General features: G+C 38.2%; 1 protein-coding gene across 1 annotated transcript; it reads left to right on the forward strand.

Moving 5' to 3' along the window:
• The first annotated feature begins 2,027 nt into the window (after window positions 1-2,027).
• On the forward strand, window positions 2,028-16,265 carry pde6b (phosphodiesterase 6B, cGMP-specific, rod, beta). The gene is made up of 24 exons (XM_039780879.1): window positions 2,028-2,162; window positions 2,271-2,541; window positions 2,735-3,046; window positions 4,885-5,037; window positions 6,203-6,292; window positions 6,420-6,560; window positions 6,675-6,749; window positions 6,858-6,922; window positions 7,201-7,267; window positions 7,366-7,413; window positions 8,204-8,353; window positions 8,550-8,693; window positions 8,964-9,029; window positions 9,259-9,408; window positions 9,503-9,610; window positions 9,731-9,840; window positions 12,088-12,175; window positions 12,289-12,389; window positions 12,511-12,618; window positions 12,709-12,772; window positions 12,866-12,940; window positions 13,702-13,785; window positions 14,008-14,161; window positions 14,436-16,265. Exons 2-24 carry the CDS (start codon window positions 2,383-2,385, stop codon window positions 14,477-14,479), a joined length of 2,556 nt encoding a protein of 851 aa, XP_039636813.1. The 5' UTR covers window positions 2,028-2,162; window positions 2,271-2,382; the 3' UTR covers window positions 14,480-16,265.
• The last annotated feature ends 488 nt before the right edge of the window (window positions 16,266-16,753 follow it).

The raw sequence follows: 16,753 nt of genomic DNA on the forward strand, positions 1-16,753 counted from the left end.
AGCAGACTGCAAAACATGCTTCCCCTTGTCGGGACACAGATTGCAGCCATGCGACATGACAAAACAAATGTTACAATGCAGCTGACAGCGGACTGAATCCATGATTCTCCTTGTGGAGTCACATAAAAACAGTCCCGAATCTTTCTCCTGATCCCACATTTATTCCTGTCTCTCAGGATAAGGACACACCTCTGAATTTCAGGTCACAGACTTAGGTTGTTTATCCTGGTAGTGCTGATTATATTCAAGTTTACAGAGTTTGCATTTCCTTGTTCTAACCCAGACTTGGCACCAGGAGGTTGGAGACTCAGAGACGTTTCTCTTCATATGTTAATAGTTGGTTTTAACCTAATCTATCTGCAAGAAACAGGAAGAGAGGGGGCGAGAAATAACCAGCTGTTTTTACCTTAGTAGGCTAGTCATTCTAGATTCCATTCCTATTTTCATAACCTGACTGCAGCATACAATTTATTATTTAAAACATAATACATAAGCATAGTTTTAACTTTTTACAACCTAACATGTCAAAACATCTAGCTAAAGGACAGCTGGCTAACACTGGAATATCATAACTTGGTTGATTAATGCGTTGTATGGGTTTTAAATCAATAAGTAAAGCAATTAAATTAAAAGATCAAAGCACTGCTTTGAATACAGCTAATGTCAGTGTGGCCGTTAGGCCTCGTGCGTTTACTGTTGATCCCCTGTGATACAGATTTTGTACAGATGAAACTGTAAAATATTCTCCATTAACTATCCTACACTAAAATAAAAACGATCAACATTATATCAACTTCAGCTCGCAGTTTCCAAACCTGAACAATTTATGATTTATGCACAGAACAGCATTCACACCACTGCTCAGTTTAGTGGATTTATACAGAAGACACAACAGGAAAGGTAAACATCAAGTGCACACTTAATAAACTGACCAACATAAATCACTATACCTCACTCACTCTGTCACACACTCCTGTCACACACACTCTCTGCCTGCCGTAATCTATTGGAAGCAGATTGTTCAAGATGTTCGGAAAGTTATTATAGTAGGTCCTCCCTGCTCTGAATGAAATGATTCACTTTCTTACAGAAGCACAAAACATCTCCTATTTTCCATGTTGTGTCTTTGTGTGTTTTTGCTGACAGTAGCCTACTAATCAGTGTCTAGGTTCTTGCTGGCTTTACTCCCTCAGCCTTCTCAGGACATTGGCCATCTTTCTCTTAAACATGATAATGATGAAATTTAGAAGGGGACTGCAGGTAGACTGCATAAAAAATTGCATGTGGAAAGAGAGGATAGTTGGGGTGCTGAGATAATCAGCTAGTGTCCTAACTAAATAGGGCTTATGCCAGAGGAGGCCTTGTTTAATAAGGACTTAAGGAGTTTGTACAGGTACACCTGCATGTGTGACAGAGACAGACAGAAACAGTATGCTGGAGATGACACACAACAAACAAAGGATAAAATAATAATAATAATTAAAAAATACTTATGAACGTAGCCTACATATTTGTTTCCTATACATTTCTATCAGTCAATAAATAGGAAATGTATCGGAAATACCGGTGTTCCTACATTTTGATTTCTCTGTCTTTAAGAGTACACAAGACCTGCCTAAGATGCCTTGTATTTTGCATTTAGTCATTTCATTGGGAGTGTTATTCTTGTCTTCTTGTAGGGTTTAAGTTAATATAACCGCGCCAAGATTATCTAGATATGTCATATTTATTTCCAACTTCATTTTTTTCTTTAGTGGATGTTTGCTAATTAGTTTCATTTTTAGCTTTGCTTGTCTTTGTGCATATTTATTTAAGACTAAGAAAGCTATATACATTTTAATTTAAACATATAAATTATTCAATGTTATAGCCATTTGAAATGTGTGTAAAAGACTTGCTAATTGGATGTAACCCTTAAATTGAAAATTAAAGAGTGCATTGAAAAGAAAGAGAGGGTTATGTGGGGTATGATCAGCTGACAAGTTTAGCATAGTCAGATCCCTGCTAACCTTCAGCACTATCTGCTGATGACAGATGGATTGTTTGGATTCAGCCCTCTGCCTTCTCCTCAGGGCTCTCCCTCACTCAGTCCGCTCATCCCACTTACAGGGGGATTATTTTTTACCTGCATTTGAATGTGTCCACTTGTGTGTATTACCTGGGTAAGATTTGTTTGTTTTTCTCTCCTTTTTTCCTTAAGGGGATTAACTGGATGAACTGGGAGCTGTGTGCTTTGTTTTGCTTATTATTTTTCTTTTATTTCTGTTTAGAGAAGTTGGAAGTAGCTCGTTCAGGGAAGCGTTGGACCGAGCGGGAGCTCCATCACTGAACTGAAGAGGGAGAAGACAGGAACATTTGGGAGAAGAGGAGGAAGAAGGAACCATGGGTGTGCAAAAGGAAGACGTGGAAAAGTTCCTCAAGGGGAACCCTGCATTTGCTAAACAGTACTTTGCCAAGAAGATGAGCGCTGCCTCCATATCAAAGGCATCAGGACTCCCAGAGAAACAGATTGACTTCAGCCAGTTCCAGGAGCTCAGTCAGGTAAATATATCTTTATTTCTCTACTTGTTTATTACAGTAAAAACAAAAGAGAACCGGTCAAGACTATTGACCACTCCTTGCCATGAGTTACCCCACATAAACCTATCCATATACAGTGTAAATTCTGGCAAACTTCTGTACTTATTATGAAGGGCCTAATCTAAAATGGGACTATTTTCTGCTCTGTTTCAAGGTTGAAGAAAGCCAAATCATGTACGACCTGATCAAAGACATGCAGGAGAACATCAACGTGGAAAAGGTGGTCTTCAAGATCCTGACTAGAATCAGTGCGCTCATCCACGCAGACCGGTGCAGCTTGTTTATGTACCGGCAGCGAAACGGCATTGGAGAGCTTGCCACAAGGCTCTTCAATGTCAACACAGAGGCAAAGTTGGAGGACTGTGTGGTGCCACCCGACTCTGAGATCGTTTATCCGCTGGACATGGGAATAGTCGGCCACGTGGCCCTGACCAAGAAGACTGTTAATGTGAAAGATGTCACAGAGGTTAGTGGGGGAAAATGCACCGATAAACAGTAATCCTAAAATTAGAATGATGAAGCTCTACCTGGATGGGCTGCAGATGTTGAGCATATCTGCACTGCTGTCTTTCACAGTTCCATTCATGATACTACCACCAGATGGTGCCACAGCCTTCAGTCTTTAACTCCCACGCAACGTGATTTTAACTAATAATTAAATGTTTCTCTTCTTAACAATTTCATCTTAATCTCACAGTAAGCAAGTCTGTTTCTGAACACCATTGTACTTTGTTAGAGGGGCGTAATTAATTCATTATTCATTATGTGACATGCCGACAAGTAAAAATAAGGATGTAAGAGTAAATCTACATCTTAGTGAAAACAAGCTGTAGCAAGACTATGCCATGCCTTCCATACTGTGGTATATTTTCCTTAAATATATCTGGTTCTATAGGACAATTTTGGGCAATTTTAAAAATTGGGTGAAATCGGATTGGTCTGTGACGATCAAAACTAAGGATGGCTAGCATGTTGCTAAGGTAATACAATGTCCCTTAAAAGTAATCCTTAAAATAGCATGTTGCAGATGGACAAGTTTTGATATATTTGAAAAAGGCAATGAGGCTATGGCATCCATGATAACTGAATTGTGCATCTCCCCATTATAGAAAATTAGCTGTTTGAATACAATATATGCAATCTGGAAGTTATATTCTACGCTCTAACGCAGCTTTAATTTAAACTGGAGTTAAGGCACTGTATTGGGCAGCCTATATGTAAAACATAGTGTACATTAGCACCCACTCCTCTGTTTTATTAAGTAAACAACTAAACAATATTTTGGTGTGTTATTATATTTTTTATTTAAAAATTGAATTAGGGTATAAACCCCTTGAGATGAAACATCTCATTTTCAAGGGGGTCATCAATATTTTCACTGCTGCCTGTTATGGTATCAAACTGAACAGATGTAAAGTGTTGACAATATGTCCTTACTGAATCCATATTTGTTCATGAATTGCATTATACTTTAAACCTGGCTGATGGCTGTAGACAAGTTAAGGAAGAGTTAGTGACCCGTATCGCTATACTTGACCAAGTGAGAGTATAAATCCCTTTGTCAGACATAATCCATTTATTTCCAGATCCCATCAGCCTCTGCTCTAGCTGTGGATTAGACGCCTCTGGCATTTAGTCAGCAGTCAGCAGGAATCCAAAACAGATCAAAACTACTTTACTTTACACTGTCTCCATACAAACTAAACTACATACATAATATGTGTTGTGCTCAAATAAATACTGTAGTTTCATGATGAAATCACCTCAAGCTGTGGGAAACAGCAGGTTGATCCTATGGTTGTGGGACATTTTGTTTTTGTAAATCTTGCAAAAAACATCTTGCAGTTCAGTATAGTGATTATATGTACTTTTCCAAAGGGATTATTGTCAAGTGATTTGTCATCTGGGTTACTGTTACAATGATGGTCTTGGTTTTAGTCCAAATTGTAATACTCTAAAGTACCTACCTACCACCTGGCATTCAAAAGCAGAGACATTCATTCTACTTCATAAAAGTATTAATTTAAAGGCAATTAATGTCATTATATCATGAAGGTTAGGGACACCATTGACCTCTAATAAATCTACTCATGAATCTACACTCTACAATATACTAAATGAAAACTATGACTATTGTGTTAGAGAACGTAACTGCATATGAGCAATAACTAATTTTGGACCACATTTCTTCTTCAACATTTTTTTTAATGTATGCACTACGTAGTAATAGTAATGAAAGCAGGTAATGAAAGTCCTGCAAGTATACTTTATATATACTCAAAATGTGTATTTTCTGTCTCTTAGAGCCAGCACTTCAGCTCATTTGTCGACGATCTCACAGGATACAAGACCCGGAACATTTTGGCTATGCCCATCCTCAACGGCAAAGACATGGTGGCCGTGATCATGGCTCTAAACAAGACCACAGGACCACATTTCACTGCTGAGGATGAAGATGTGAGTCCCAACCACACTCACACACTCACACACACACACACACATATAAAGTCAGCGGCATTGCCAAATCACAGTTTTTTCAACAAAAACTATTGTACCAAATCTGTTTTTGCCAGATTTTGATTGTGGCTCTTCTTTAACCTTTTAGACTATCTCAAACTTAGTTGATAGCTCTCAAAGACAACTGCCATCAGTGTATCGCTACAGTTGGGAGGGAATTCCCTCTGGGCTGACTGGTAGATCATTAAGGTCTTTACGAATGGGTGTGTGTGTTCATTATACGTCATTAATCCCAATTAGGAGCAAACTAAGCTTCAAAATGGAAATAAGATCAAGGTGGTCAAGTCAGTTATAGATCTACAGCAGGTTAATGCCTGTATTAACAGCATGTAACTATAGGACAGGGTATAATATCATTAGCAAAAATAAATCATAGTTCAGTACCATATATTATCTGAGTGATGATGCAGAAATCAAGATTTTTATATACACTTGTGTGCGAAATGTTCATAAAGATTGTATAAAGATGGATTTTTACATTGTTGTTGTATTTGCCAGGGTTGTTGTCTGCCTGAATATCCTCATCATCTTTTAAATTAACCCATTAAATATATTCAAACATGTCTGGCATGATGGCCTTTTAATAAACATGATAAATGCATGTTTGTCTGTTTTTAGATGGTCTTGTGATGTAAGTCTAATATAAACACATAATGGAAGAAGCAAAGAGAAGAGAAAAGAAAAAGCACAGTGGAGACAAAATGACGACAAAGCTCCTTTGTTTATTGGAGATTTGTCAAAGAACAACTGTAAATCTCAGTTTTGTCATAATGCTGAATTATGATTCTGCAGTCCACACTATGATGTAAATGCTTTACCTACATTTACTTACTTGCTCATTATTTTTTGCAATGAGCAAAAAGCTTGAGTGATCCAGATTGATGGGACACTTTAAGGGCTTATTGTGTTTTATGTACTGTTATGTACTGTATAGCCTATCTTTTTGCAGTGAATCAGATTATGCTGTATCCTACATCATCACACATCCCCACATATTGTATTCTGTCATAATGTATCTTGTATGTTACCTAATCAGAAATTTTGTCCAGACACTGTATCATATAATTTCTTACATGGCTTTCTTTTCACTTGTTTGTCTGTTTAGCTTTTCTTAAAGTATATGAAAATTGCCACTTTGAATTTGAAGATCTACCACCTGAGTTACCTCCACAACTGTGAGACGCGTAAAGGACAGGTGAAGGACCTGCACATATTCTGACAGAAGTCACTCTCAAGAGTTTGGTTTTACACTCTATTCAAATACAGAATGACTGCATGTACACTGCATGAACTGACTGCTGCATGTGTGTTGTGTTTCCTAGCTGCTGCTGTGGTCTGCCAACAAGGTTTTTGAAGAGCTGACAGACATTGAGCGACAGTTTCACAAAGCCTTGTACACAGTCCGAGCCTACCTCAACTGTGACCGCTACTCTGTCGGTTTACTAGACATGACAAAGGAGAAGGTACCGTGTCTTTCTGTGTCTTTGCCCGTAATATCCCATTGTGTTGTGGCCATGCATTTGTTACCATGAAGTGCTGATTTTTTTCTCTGAATTGTTGTGTCCATCTTCCTCCAGGAGTTCTTTGATATTTGGCCAGTGTTGATGGGAGATCAGGCACCTTACTCTGGTCCTGTCACTCCTGATGGCAGGGTACATTCTTTTATTTAATGTATCTAACATTATTATATTAACACTCTGCTTGGTCTTTTTTTCTGTCCTGTTTTAAACCTAATCTCTTGTCTTTTATTTTTTCTCCAGGAGATCATTTTCTACAAAGTGATTGACTATATACTACACGGAAAAGAAGACATCAAAGTAATACCGTAAGTACATTTATTTTTCATTTGAAAGTTTGCTTTAGCCTAAATATTTATTCAAAATGGGCTCATGGATTAATATGACAACCAAATACCAAAACATCAGCCATAGTTAAAATCGTTTAAAGTAATTTGGGGGAACAGGGCTTGAAGTAAAATGGGTATATTTATGCACCATGTTACTCAATTTAAAAACATTATAACACATCAGAGAGCAGAGCACAGTTTGGACACAATATGTGCTCAAATCTGCTAACTTGTTGTCCTGCCCTTCTGTCACACAGAAATCCGACTCCAGATCATTGGGCCTTGAGTAGCGGCCTTCCTACTTATGTTGCTGAGAGCGGTTTTGTGAGTTATTACTATAAGCTGTTGAATGCGTCAGGAACCAAATAAATGTATTTGCACATCTTCCACCTTGATCGATCTGTGTTATCTCTGCTTCTCAGATTTGTAACATTATGAATGCAGCTGCTGACGAGACGTTCCAGTTCCAGGTAAGGGACGGCTACACTCAGCTGAAAGGTAAAATTCAATTCAATTTTATTTATAGTAGCAAATCATAACAAGAGTTATCTCAAGACCCTTTACAGATAGATTAGGTCTAGACCACACTCTATAATTTACAAAGACCCAACAATTCCAGTAATTCCCCCAAGAGCCAGCATTTAGTGCGACAGTGGTGAGGAAAAACTCCCTTTTAGGCAGAAATCTCGAGTGGTGAGGAAAACTTCCTTTTAGGGAGAAACCAGGACAGACCCAGGCTCTTGGTAGGCGATATCTGACGGTGCCGGTTGGGGGTGTGATGAACAGTGGCAATTATAGTCACAATAATGATAATGGAACTATGACTAGAAATAGTAGTTGTAGTAGTTCATGGCGTGGCAGGGCACTGCAGGGCACAGCAGGACGTGGCAGGGCGTAGCAGAGCACTGCAGGGCGTTACAGGGTATAGCAGGGCACTGCAGGGCTTAGCAGGGCATAGCAGGACGTAGCAGGACATAGCAGGGCGTAGCAGGGCACTGCAGGGTGTAGCAGGGCATAGCAGGATGTAGCAGGACATAGCAGGGCGTAGCAGGGCACTGTAGGGTGTAGCAGGACATAGCAGGGCGTGGAGCAGGAACACGGCGACAGCTGCAACCATGATTTAGGTGCCACCCTAATCCAAGGAAAACTGCGGGGCAACAAAACATAAGGACTCCGGGGAATAAGCTCCCCAGAGCTAAGTTAGTCCAGGTATATTCAGAGATGAATCAAATGATTTTGCTTGTTGTTCCAATGTTTTAGACAGAGCCACTCGACAGCAGTGGATGGACCATAAAAAATGTTCTCTCTCTGCCAATCGTCAACAAAAAAGAAGAGATAGTTGGTGTGGCCACTTTTTACAACAGAAAAGATGGAAAGCCTTTTGATGATCAGGATGAGCAGCTCATGGAGGTATATGACCACTGAACTACGTCACGTAATGAAATGCTTTTGTTTTTAAATCATAAACTTTGATTTAGTTCATCTTGGAATGATGTGGTTAAGAAAAGTCTACCAAGCTTTTTTAATTTGGACTTTGTCTGTGAATCCTCCTCTCATTACTACATGACTATTACATATTGTACTGATCCTGATCCCTGTTTCTCAGGCTTTGACCCAGTTCCTGGGCTGGTCAGCTTTGAACACTGACACTTACGACAAGATGAACAAGCTGGAGAATCGTAAAGACATCGCTCAGGACATGGTGCTCTACCATGTCAAATGTCGGGATGATGAGATTCAGAATATCCTGGTCAGTACTGTATCATTTTGTTTTCATTGTTAATTCATTTTAAAGATTGGATATTCAGAGAAGTTTTAGCTTTATCAAAAATCCCAGTGTGCACTAGCACATTCAAGCTTTTCTAATTCAAACTAGCAACTAGGCAACAGAAATGGATCAGCATTCATGTTACACATTTTGTTTTCAGTATGACTACCTATAAATACCTCGGTACTTCCTTGTGCTTGCTATTTAGTCAATCCATACTTACAACCTGAGTGTTTTTCTCATCTCTCCCAGAACACCAAAGAAGTCTATGGCCTTGAACCCAGAGAGTGTGAAGAGGAGGAGCTCCTAGCTATCCTGGTAACACTGAAAATTATCTATAATTTACTGTCCACACATTTAATTTGTCCCCTACAGTAACACCAACTCTTTAAAAGAGGAGGAAGACTTGAGTAATTCCAACACTTCAGTTACGAGAACATCATTTCTCAGTTTTTCTTATATTCAAGCAGAACTGCCACTGACATGAATGGGCTGTGTACTCTTTTTTTTTTTATCTTACACTGCTTTTTCTCTCGTTTCTTCTTAGAAAAAAGACCTACCTCCACTTATTAAGAAGTTTGAGATCTACGAGTTCCACTTTTCGGATTTTAACTGCACAGAGATGGAATTGGTGAAGTGCGGCATCCAGATGTACTATGAGGTTGGGGTGGTCAAGAAGTTCCAGATCCCTCAAGAGGTGATCTACACACTCATACAACATTACTATAGATTATTTTTTTATAAAGCACTTTGTGATTAGTCTTTATGATTAAGCAATTCTCTCCTCTCAGGTGCTGGTTCGGTTCATGTACTCGGTCAATAAAGGCTACAGAAAGATCACCTACCACAACTGGCGTCATGGCTTTAACGTGGGACAGACCATGTTCACACTCTTAACGGTGCTTTTCACTTTTACTCTACTTACAATAGAAGCTATTTTGATTTTTGTAAGCACCATTATGTTGGTTCTGCAAAATGTTCTTTGTTTGACCACTTTGTGTGTGTCTCTGCATGCTCAGACGGGAATGCTGAAGCGGTACTACACAGACTTGGAGGTAATGGCCATGATAACTGCAGGCTTCCTGCATGATATTGATCACAGAGGGACCAACAACTTGTACCAAGTCAAGTAAGTGCTGTTGGTAACTATAGAAAAAAATAACCCCACCTACACTTTGCAAAACTATATCCATAGCATGGCATACAGAAAACCAGCCGCCTTCAGAGAGGCACAATCATAACACTGCTGTGTCTTAGTGCCATACTACTGCTAAATAATCATTGTATGCTGTAGGTGCACACATACCACCTTCTATCTAAATGTATATGGTTCAAGGTCCAGCTTTATTGTCATTATACATATATATATATATATATATATGTCAGACTACACACATAGAAAATGTATAAACATGTAAAATAGTCTAAATTAGAATAGAATTAAAATAAAATAAAACAAAGTGTAATAAACAAAGAAAACTTTCATATTTACAATGAAGATGCAGTTATGTGTATATACATACATAAATAGTCTATACTAGTCTATACTAATGATGATTGGCATATGGCAGACTGTATGGGTTGTTTAAAGGATTATACCAAAGTGATGGCATGTATTGGCCCAATTCCTACAAATTGTCAAAACAAAGTCATCCCATCATTTAAAGGAACACACCGACTTATTGGGAATTTAGCTTATTCACCGTAACCCCCAGAGTTAGACAAGTCGATACATACCCTTCTCATCTCCGTGCGTCTTGTAAAGCTGTCTGACGGCTCCAGCAGCATCAGCCCATCACAGAACAGGCAGGTGAATGGTTCCAGTAATCCTACTGCTCCGAATAAGTGACAAAATAACGCCAACATGTTCCTATTTACATGTTGTGATTTGTAGAGTCACAGTGTGTACAAAAAACAACGTAACATGAGACACTGCCATCTTCTAACCGTAAACAAACCTGGAACTATATTCTCAGGCGGAAGAATATAGTACTTGGGCGGAGTGATATGCTCACAGCAAGCCTGTCTGAGAATATAGTTCCGGTTTGTTTACGGATAGAAAGATAACTGTAATCTATTTACGTTATTTATCACAACTAAAATGTAAACAGATACATGTTGCCGCTATTTTGTCACTTTATCAATCGGACAGTAGGCTGAGTGGAACCACTTACCTGCAGGATCTGTGCTGGGCTAAGCTAATCTTGAGCCGTCAGACAGCATTACAGTACGCACGGAGATGAGAAAGGTATCGTATCGACTAATTCTAGTGTCCGAGTGAATAAAGCTAAATTCAGATCGGCGTCGTTCCTTGTAAATGATGGGATGACTTTGTTTTGACAATTTGTAGGATTTGGGCCAATACATGCCATCACTTTGGTATAATCCTTTAAACAACCCATACAGTCTGCCATATGCCAATACTGAAGCCTTATACTCAGAGGTGTATAAAGTACTAGAGACCCATACTTGAGTAAAAGTACAAGTGCTCAATCAAAAAAGTGACTTGAGTAGAAGTTGAAGTGCTCTTTAAGCACCCCACTTAAGTGGAAGTACTAAAGTATTCAACATTTTTTGTACTTAAGTATTGCAAGTAGTTTATTTTCAAATGTACTACTCAAGTACTAAAAGTAAAAGTATTGTGTTATGTAGTTATTAAAGAAAGACAGTCAAATTTTGAATATCATATTACTTGGTATTAAGGCAGTCACAAGCTGTACATTGCTGGATATGAAGGAAGTTTCTGAAATAAACCCCAAAAGGTACATTAATGTCACAGCTGTTATAATTACTATTATCTGATATAACAGTGGGTAATTAATCACTTATTAACAAATACTGAAATAAAATGTGTGATGTACAAGAAAGTTAGCAAGCTAGCAAAATACAGATAAACTAGCAGGTTGACATCACAGGGTAAACATTCAGTACTCATTGTAGACTGAAACAACTCAGAAATAGATTACTCTGCTGCAACAATAACTAAATAGAAAGAGTACAAACTTACATTGTCTCTGATTATTGAACAGGCGATCACCGTAATGAAAAGAAACGATTTCTTAGCATATGTAACTAACGTAGCTGTAACTACACACACTGTAACCTACACAGTCTCCGTAGCGTGAGGAATTCACAACAGTAACGAGTAACGATGCAGCACATAAAAAATTTATTGGAGTAAAAGTGGAAGTAGGAGAAAAAAATAATACTCCAGTAGAGTACAGATACAGCCTTTTAGTACTTAAGTAGAGTAGTGAAGTAGTTCTACTTTGTTACTATACAGCTCTGCTTATACTTGAAACTGATAGTGACAGTTGTTGGTATCGTCTATAATTCTGTTATGTCATATCTAAGGAATTTGTATTTATGCTGACAGATCTGGCAACCCGCTGGCCAAGCTACATGGCTCATCCATCTTGGAACGACACCATCTAGAGTTTGGAAAGTTCCTCTTAGCTGACGAGGTGAGAAAGAAGAAATGAACTAGAGAATAACTTCACCTTACTTATATGGAGGATGTGACGAGGAAGGTATTTCAGCAGTCACTAACTGCCCATCTCTCTCATCTCATCTGCAGTCACTGAATATCTACCAGAACCTTAACAGGCGACAGGTAGAACATGTGATTCATCTCATGGACATCGCTATCATCGCCACTGACCTGGCTCTTTATTTCAAGTCAGCACAATCTCTAACTCTACTTGTTTATTCCCTTGTGTTGCTTGTACTCTGAAACTTTACACTGTAAAAATACATAATGATAAATAGTTAATTAGCTCCTCTCCTCGTACCCTGACAGGAAAAGAACCATGTTCCAGAAGATTGTGGACCTTTCACACACATATGAGGATGAAAAGAAGTGGGTGGACTTCATGTCTCTAGAAACAACCAGAAAAGAAATCGTCATGTGAGTACAACGAGCGTGTACGTAGTTCTTTGTTGTTGTGTTGTTGTTGTTCTTTCTCTGATCCTTTACTGTAAATCTTTTTTATTTCAGGGCCATGATGATGACTGCATGTGACTTGTCAGCTATCACCAAGCCTTGGGAGGTGCAGAGCAAGGTGAGAAGCACACAAATCTAATAAATGTGCATTATAATAAGTGTTTTTGATCTGCTTTTTCAACAGATGAGTGTGTATCTGTGTATCTTTCAGGTTGCCTTGTCTGTAGCAGCAGAGTTTTGGGAGCAGGGTGACCTGGAGAGGACAGTTCTGGAGCAACAACCTATTGTGAGTTTACAAATGTTATAGTGAATATCTGTTTATTTTTATCCGTGTGGAAATGTGCATATGTACAGCACATATAAGCACATACTGTAATAGTATGAGTAAATGAAAATGAAAACAGTGTAGGCTATCTTTGGTGTGGTCTGCCAATTATTTTCTTGATGAATCGTTTAGTGTATGAAATGTCAGTAAATAGTGATGTATACTTCTATGGGACAAACAGTCCAAAACTCAAAAATATTTTTTATAAAATTATATAAAATTATTTTGGTTATTTTTGCTTTAAGAAATACTAAAATGAGGAAATGCTGATTAATTTCCTATAATATGAAATATATGTTTTGTAGTATATTTGCTTGTTGTGTTGCTATTAACTAGTAATTTTGGACTATCCAGTAGCGACATGTGCAGCAGCAAGGGGTGTGCCACTGATACATCTGTTGTGGGTCAGTAAATACAGAACCCAATAAATTATTAAATCTTTAACCAACCTACAGCTTCACAGATATCATGTGTTGATTGAGCCCTGATTGAAGTGACTCCATAATTTCCAACATTGTGCTCATTAGGCTTCCTAACACAGCAATGTTAAAAACGTCAACTTGCCAGAAGAAAATGTAAACTTGTCAGAAAACAGGAGAAAATGGTTGATGTCAGGCAGGTGTTTAGAAACAAGAAACTATTCCCCGTTGCTGTTAGTATTGATTTCAGGGATGCCAACATTATGTTTTGAGTGCCTCAAACCCTTTCTGCCTGCCCACCAGCCCATGATGGACAGGAACCATGCACCAGAACTTCCAAAGCTACAGTGTGGTTTCATTGACTTTGTCTGCACGTTTGTCTACAAGGTAATGTTTAATGTTGCTTTTTGACAGATGAATTACACACTACATGGTCCTTTTCAGTTTACCTAAAGCTAATCATTTATATAGATTTGTATATATTTGGAGGTTTTCTGCAGGTTTGACAAAATAAAAGCTATCTGCTGACTTATTTTCATTGGAGCATCAACTAGTGAACCAACCACTAACCTAATCTTTTATCCTATTTTTGGACTTGTTTCCTCTCAGGAGTTTTCTCGCTTCCACCCACAAATCCAGCCCATGCTGGACGGCATCCTAAATAACAGGAGGGAGTGGAATGCTAAAAAAGAAGAGTACGAAGCAACACTCAAAGCCCTAGAGGAGGAGAAGGCTGCTAAAGAGGCAGCCAAAGCCAGTAAAGGTGCAGTGATTATTTTGACTTATCGCACAACTATGAAATGTATTCGAACTGCTGCAATGGTGTTTGCTCAATCTTACAGTTATTTCATGTGTCATTGCATGCCATTTTGTACCAGCTGATGGCCTTTTTTTTAAGTGTGATTATATGTGGAGTACCTGGAACACTGAACCTAAAAAGTTATTGGGTTAGCCAAAACACAAAAACAAGCCTAATTACTATACAGAATGTGGAAGAAATATATTGACTCTTTTCTATGATGTCTTTGTCTTACCAGCTCCTGCAAACAACAGTGGCTCCAAGACCTGCTCTGTGTCCTAAAAGGTTGAAAAGCTGTGGAAGTGCAGACAACTTTAGAATTACCTGAGCACCACAGCCAGCCAGTCCATCTCACCGCCAAGGAAGAAAATGCAATTAAGTCAGGAAGACAGAAGTGTGAGTAAATGCACAGCGCCGTAGTATTTCTTCAAAAGAACTGGTTCCGATCAGAAATGAAAAACTTAAACAAGGAAGAAGAAGAGCAATGTTTCATCCAGGTGAGCCAAAATATGAATTCAGAAGGCAGGACACACCCACATCTTGACAAAAAATATCTCTGAGGAACAACAGAAACAGACGTGCGCATACGTGCATGATTGTTGGACAAACATACATTTATTTTGACCGTTTCTTTAATGTAGTTATGAAACACAGCAAAAATGAGATACAACTTGTACATACATCTGTGTAGTAAAGTGATACCCATGTACAGGATGTAATAATTATTTGCTGCAAAGCCCAGGTCACCGTAGATTGGATATCATGTTTGGAGCTCTGTTTTCAAACATACTGCATATTGTACATTAATGTATTATTCATTTAGTGCTTCAGAGTGTAAATCTAGAAAATCAGTAGATAGAACTATACAGTGAATTACTGTATATATATTACTGTATATAAATGATCAATATTTCAAATTGATCATTTCATGTTCACTCCTTCCAGTCACTTACCATTTACAAATGAGAGTTTGTTTACCTTGATTACAGAGCCAAAGGTAGATGGCAAGCTAAAGACTGCTACAGTAAAAGATGCATAGTTGTGAAAAAGTATGAATATTTAAGGCGATGGCTTAGAAATGTAGCTTTACTGTCCGCAGACAAGCCTGTAGTTGCTTACTCATGATGCCTTCATACTGTACATACATCTGAGTAGCTGAGAATGTTACGTTTTATGATTATACAATTAAAGATGTCTTATTAAATAAGAGCATTTTAAAACTCTGGAAATTAGTTGGTTCCAGGTCAGATTAACTTTACTATGATCTGAATAATTGGACCTCAATGGTAATTCCAACATTTGTTTAGCATGATATGGTAGCAGGAGCAACCATCTTTGTCCAATTTTAGCAAAAAGTTACCACTCATTAATTCTCTGCAATGGACCCATCCTAAAGAGGAGCAGGGGTCAGCCCGGGCACACCAACTGAGGACTAACTTCAGTTCTGAGGCCTGTGTCTTGTTCAAAAGCAATGATAGTATTCATAATAGCTGACAATGATGTGTTTTGATGTGAGAGGAAACGGAACACACACATGGAGAACATGCAAACTCCACACAAAAAAGATCAGGTCAATGATCTGGTGATTCAGGACTATTGTGAGGCAACCGTGCAAACCACTAGTCTATCATGCATCTGGAATAACAAATTCTGCAGACAGAGCTGTTTGAGACAAAACAGCTTCTTGTAATGACTTGTACATACGTCCTTCCTCCCTGTAAATATAAAAAATATATTTTTCTAGTTGAAATATAGATGCTTATTTTCTGTAGTGTGATTTGTAAGCACCGGCAAATGAGTCAATTAATTTCTTATCCCCTTAAATGATTGAAATTTGTTTGTTTGTAATCATGCTTGCCTCCATTTATTCATTTACAAGTATTCCACATATGGAAAGAAAGTGGATGTATCAGAGATAACCATGCAATATTAGGCAATAACTGTCCTAACCCATAACGATTTTTAAATAGACTTCAATTTACTTCATGGTCAGTATTTTAAAGCTTGCCTCATTTGCTCCATGTGTACAATGATGATCCAAATAAAGCAATGTATTTTTATGAGGTAATTGAGTGATTGTCTACCTTACTGAAACTTGCTTACAAACTAAAATGACTTGGTACTAATTAGTTTAACTAAAAAAAAATTGAATTAGTTTGAGTTTCATGCAGCAACATCACAATTATAATGCAATAGCATGTACTATATAATGCTATGAGGTAATGTAGAGTACATAATGAAGGTTACAATATTACACAACACACATGAGTATTGAGGAAACATGTCTGTCCACACTGCACTTTCTACTACTGGTCCCTGACCCCAATCCTGGGATTGCTGCTAAACTAGTCCAGGATTACAACCATGCATGCTCTTTCCCCAGGCTAATCTCCTACTGGAGGACACATGGACACACGGACACACACACACTTCTGTATTACATGCAACTCACTAACTACACCTGAAGTAAAAACGTGAATTGTTTTAAAGAAGATCACCTTGATTACATTATATTAACCAGTTTGATTTGCTATTTTAATATGAAGATAAACCCCC

This window comes from Perca fluviatilis, chromosome 17 (assembly GCF_010015445.1).
Source record: "Perca fluviatilis chromosome 17, GENO_Pfluv_1.0, whole genome shotgun sequence".
NCBI lineage: Eukaryota > Metazoa > Chordata > Actinopteri > Perciformes > Percidae > Perca > Perca fluviatilis.

Coding starts and splice junctions, on each gene's coding strand:
- pde6b (XM_039780879.1), top strand. CDS start 2,383: ATGGGTGTGCAAAAGGAAGACGTGGAAAAGTTCCTCAAGGGGAACCCT. Junction 12,176..12,288: donor AGTTCCTCTTAGCTGACGAG/GTGAGAAAGAAG, acceptor TCTCATCTGCAG/TCACTGAATATCTACCAGAA. Junction 13,786..14,007: donor TCTGCACGTTTGTCTACAAG/GTAATGTTTAAT, acceptor GTTTCCTCTCAG/GAGTTTTCTCGCTTCCACCC.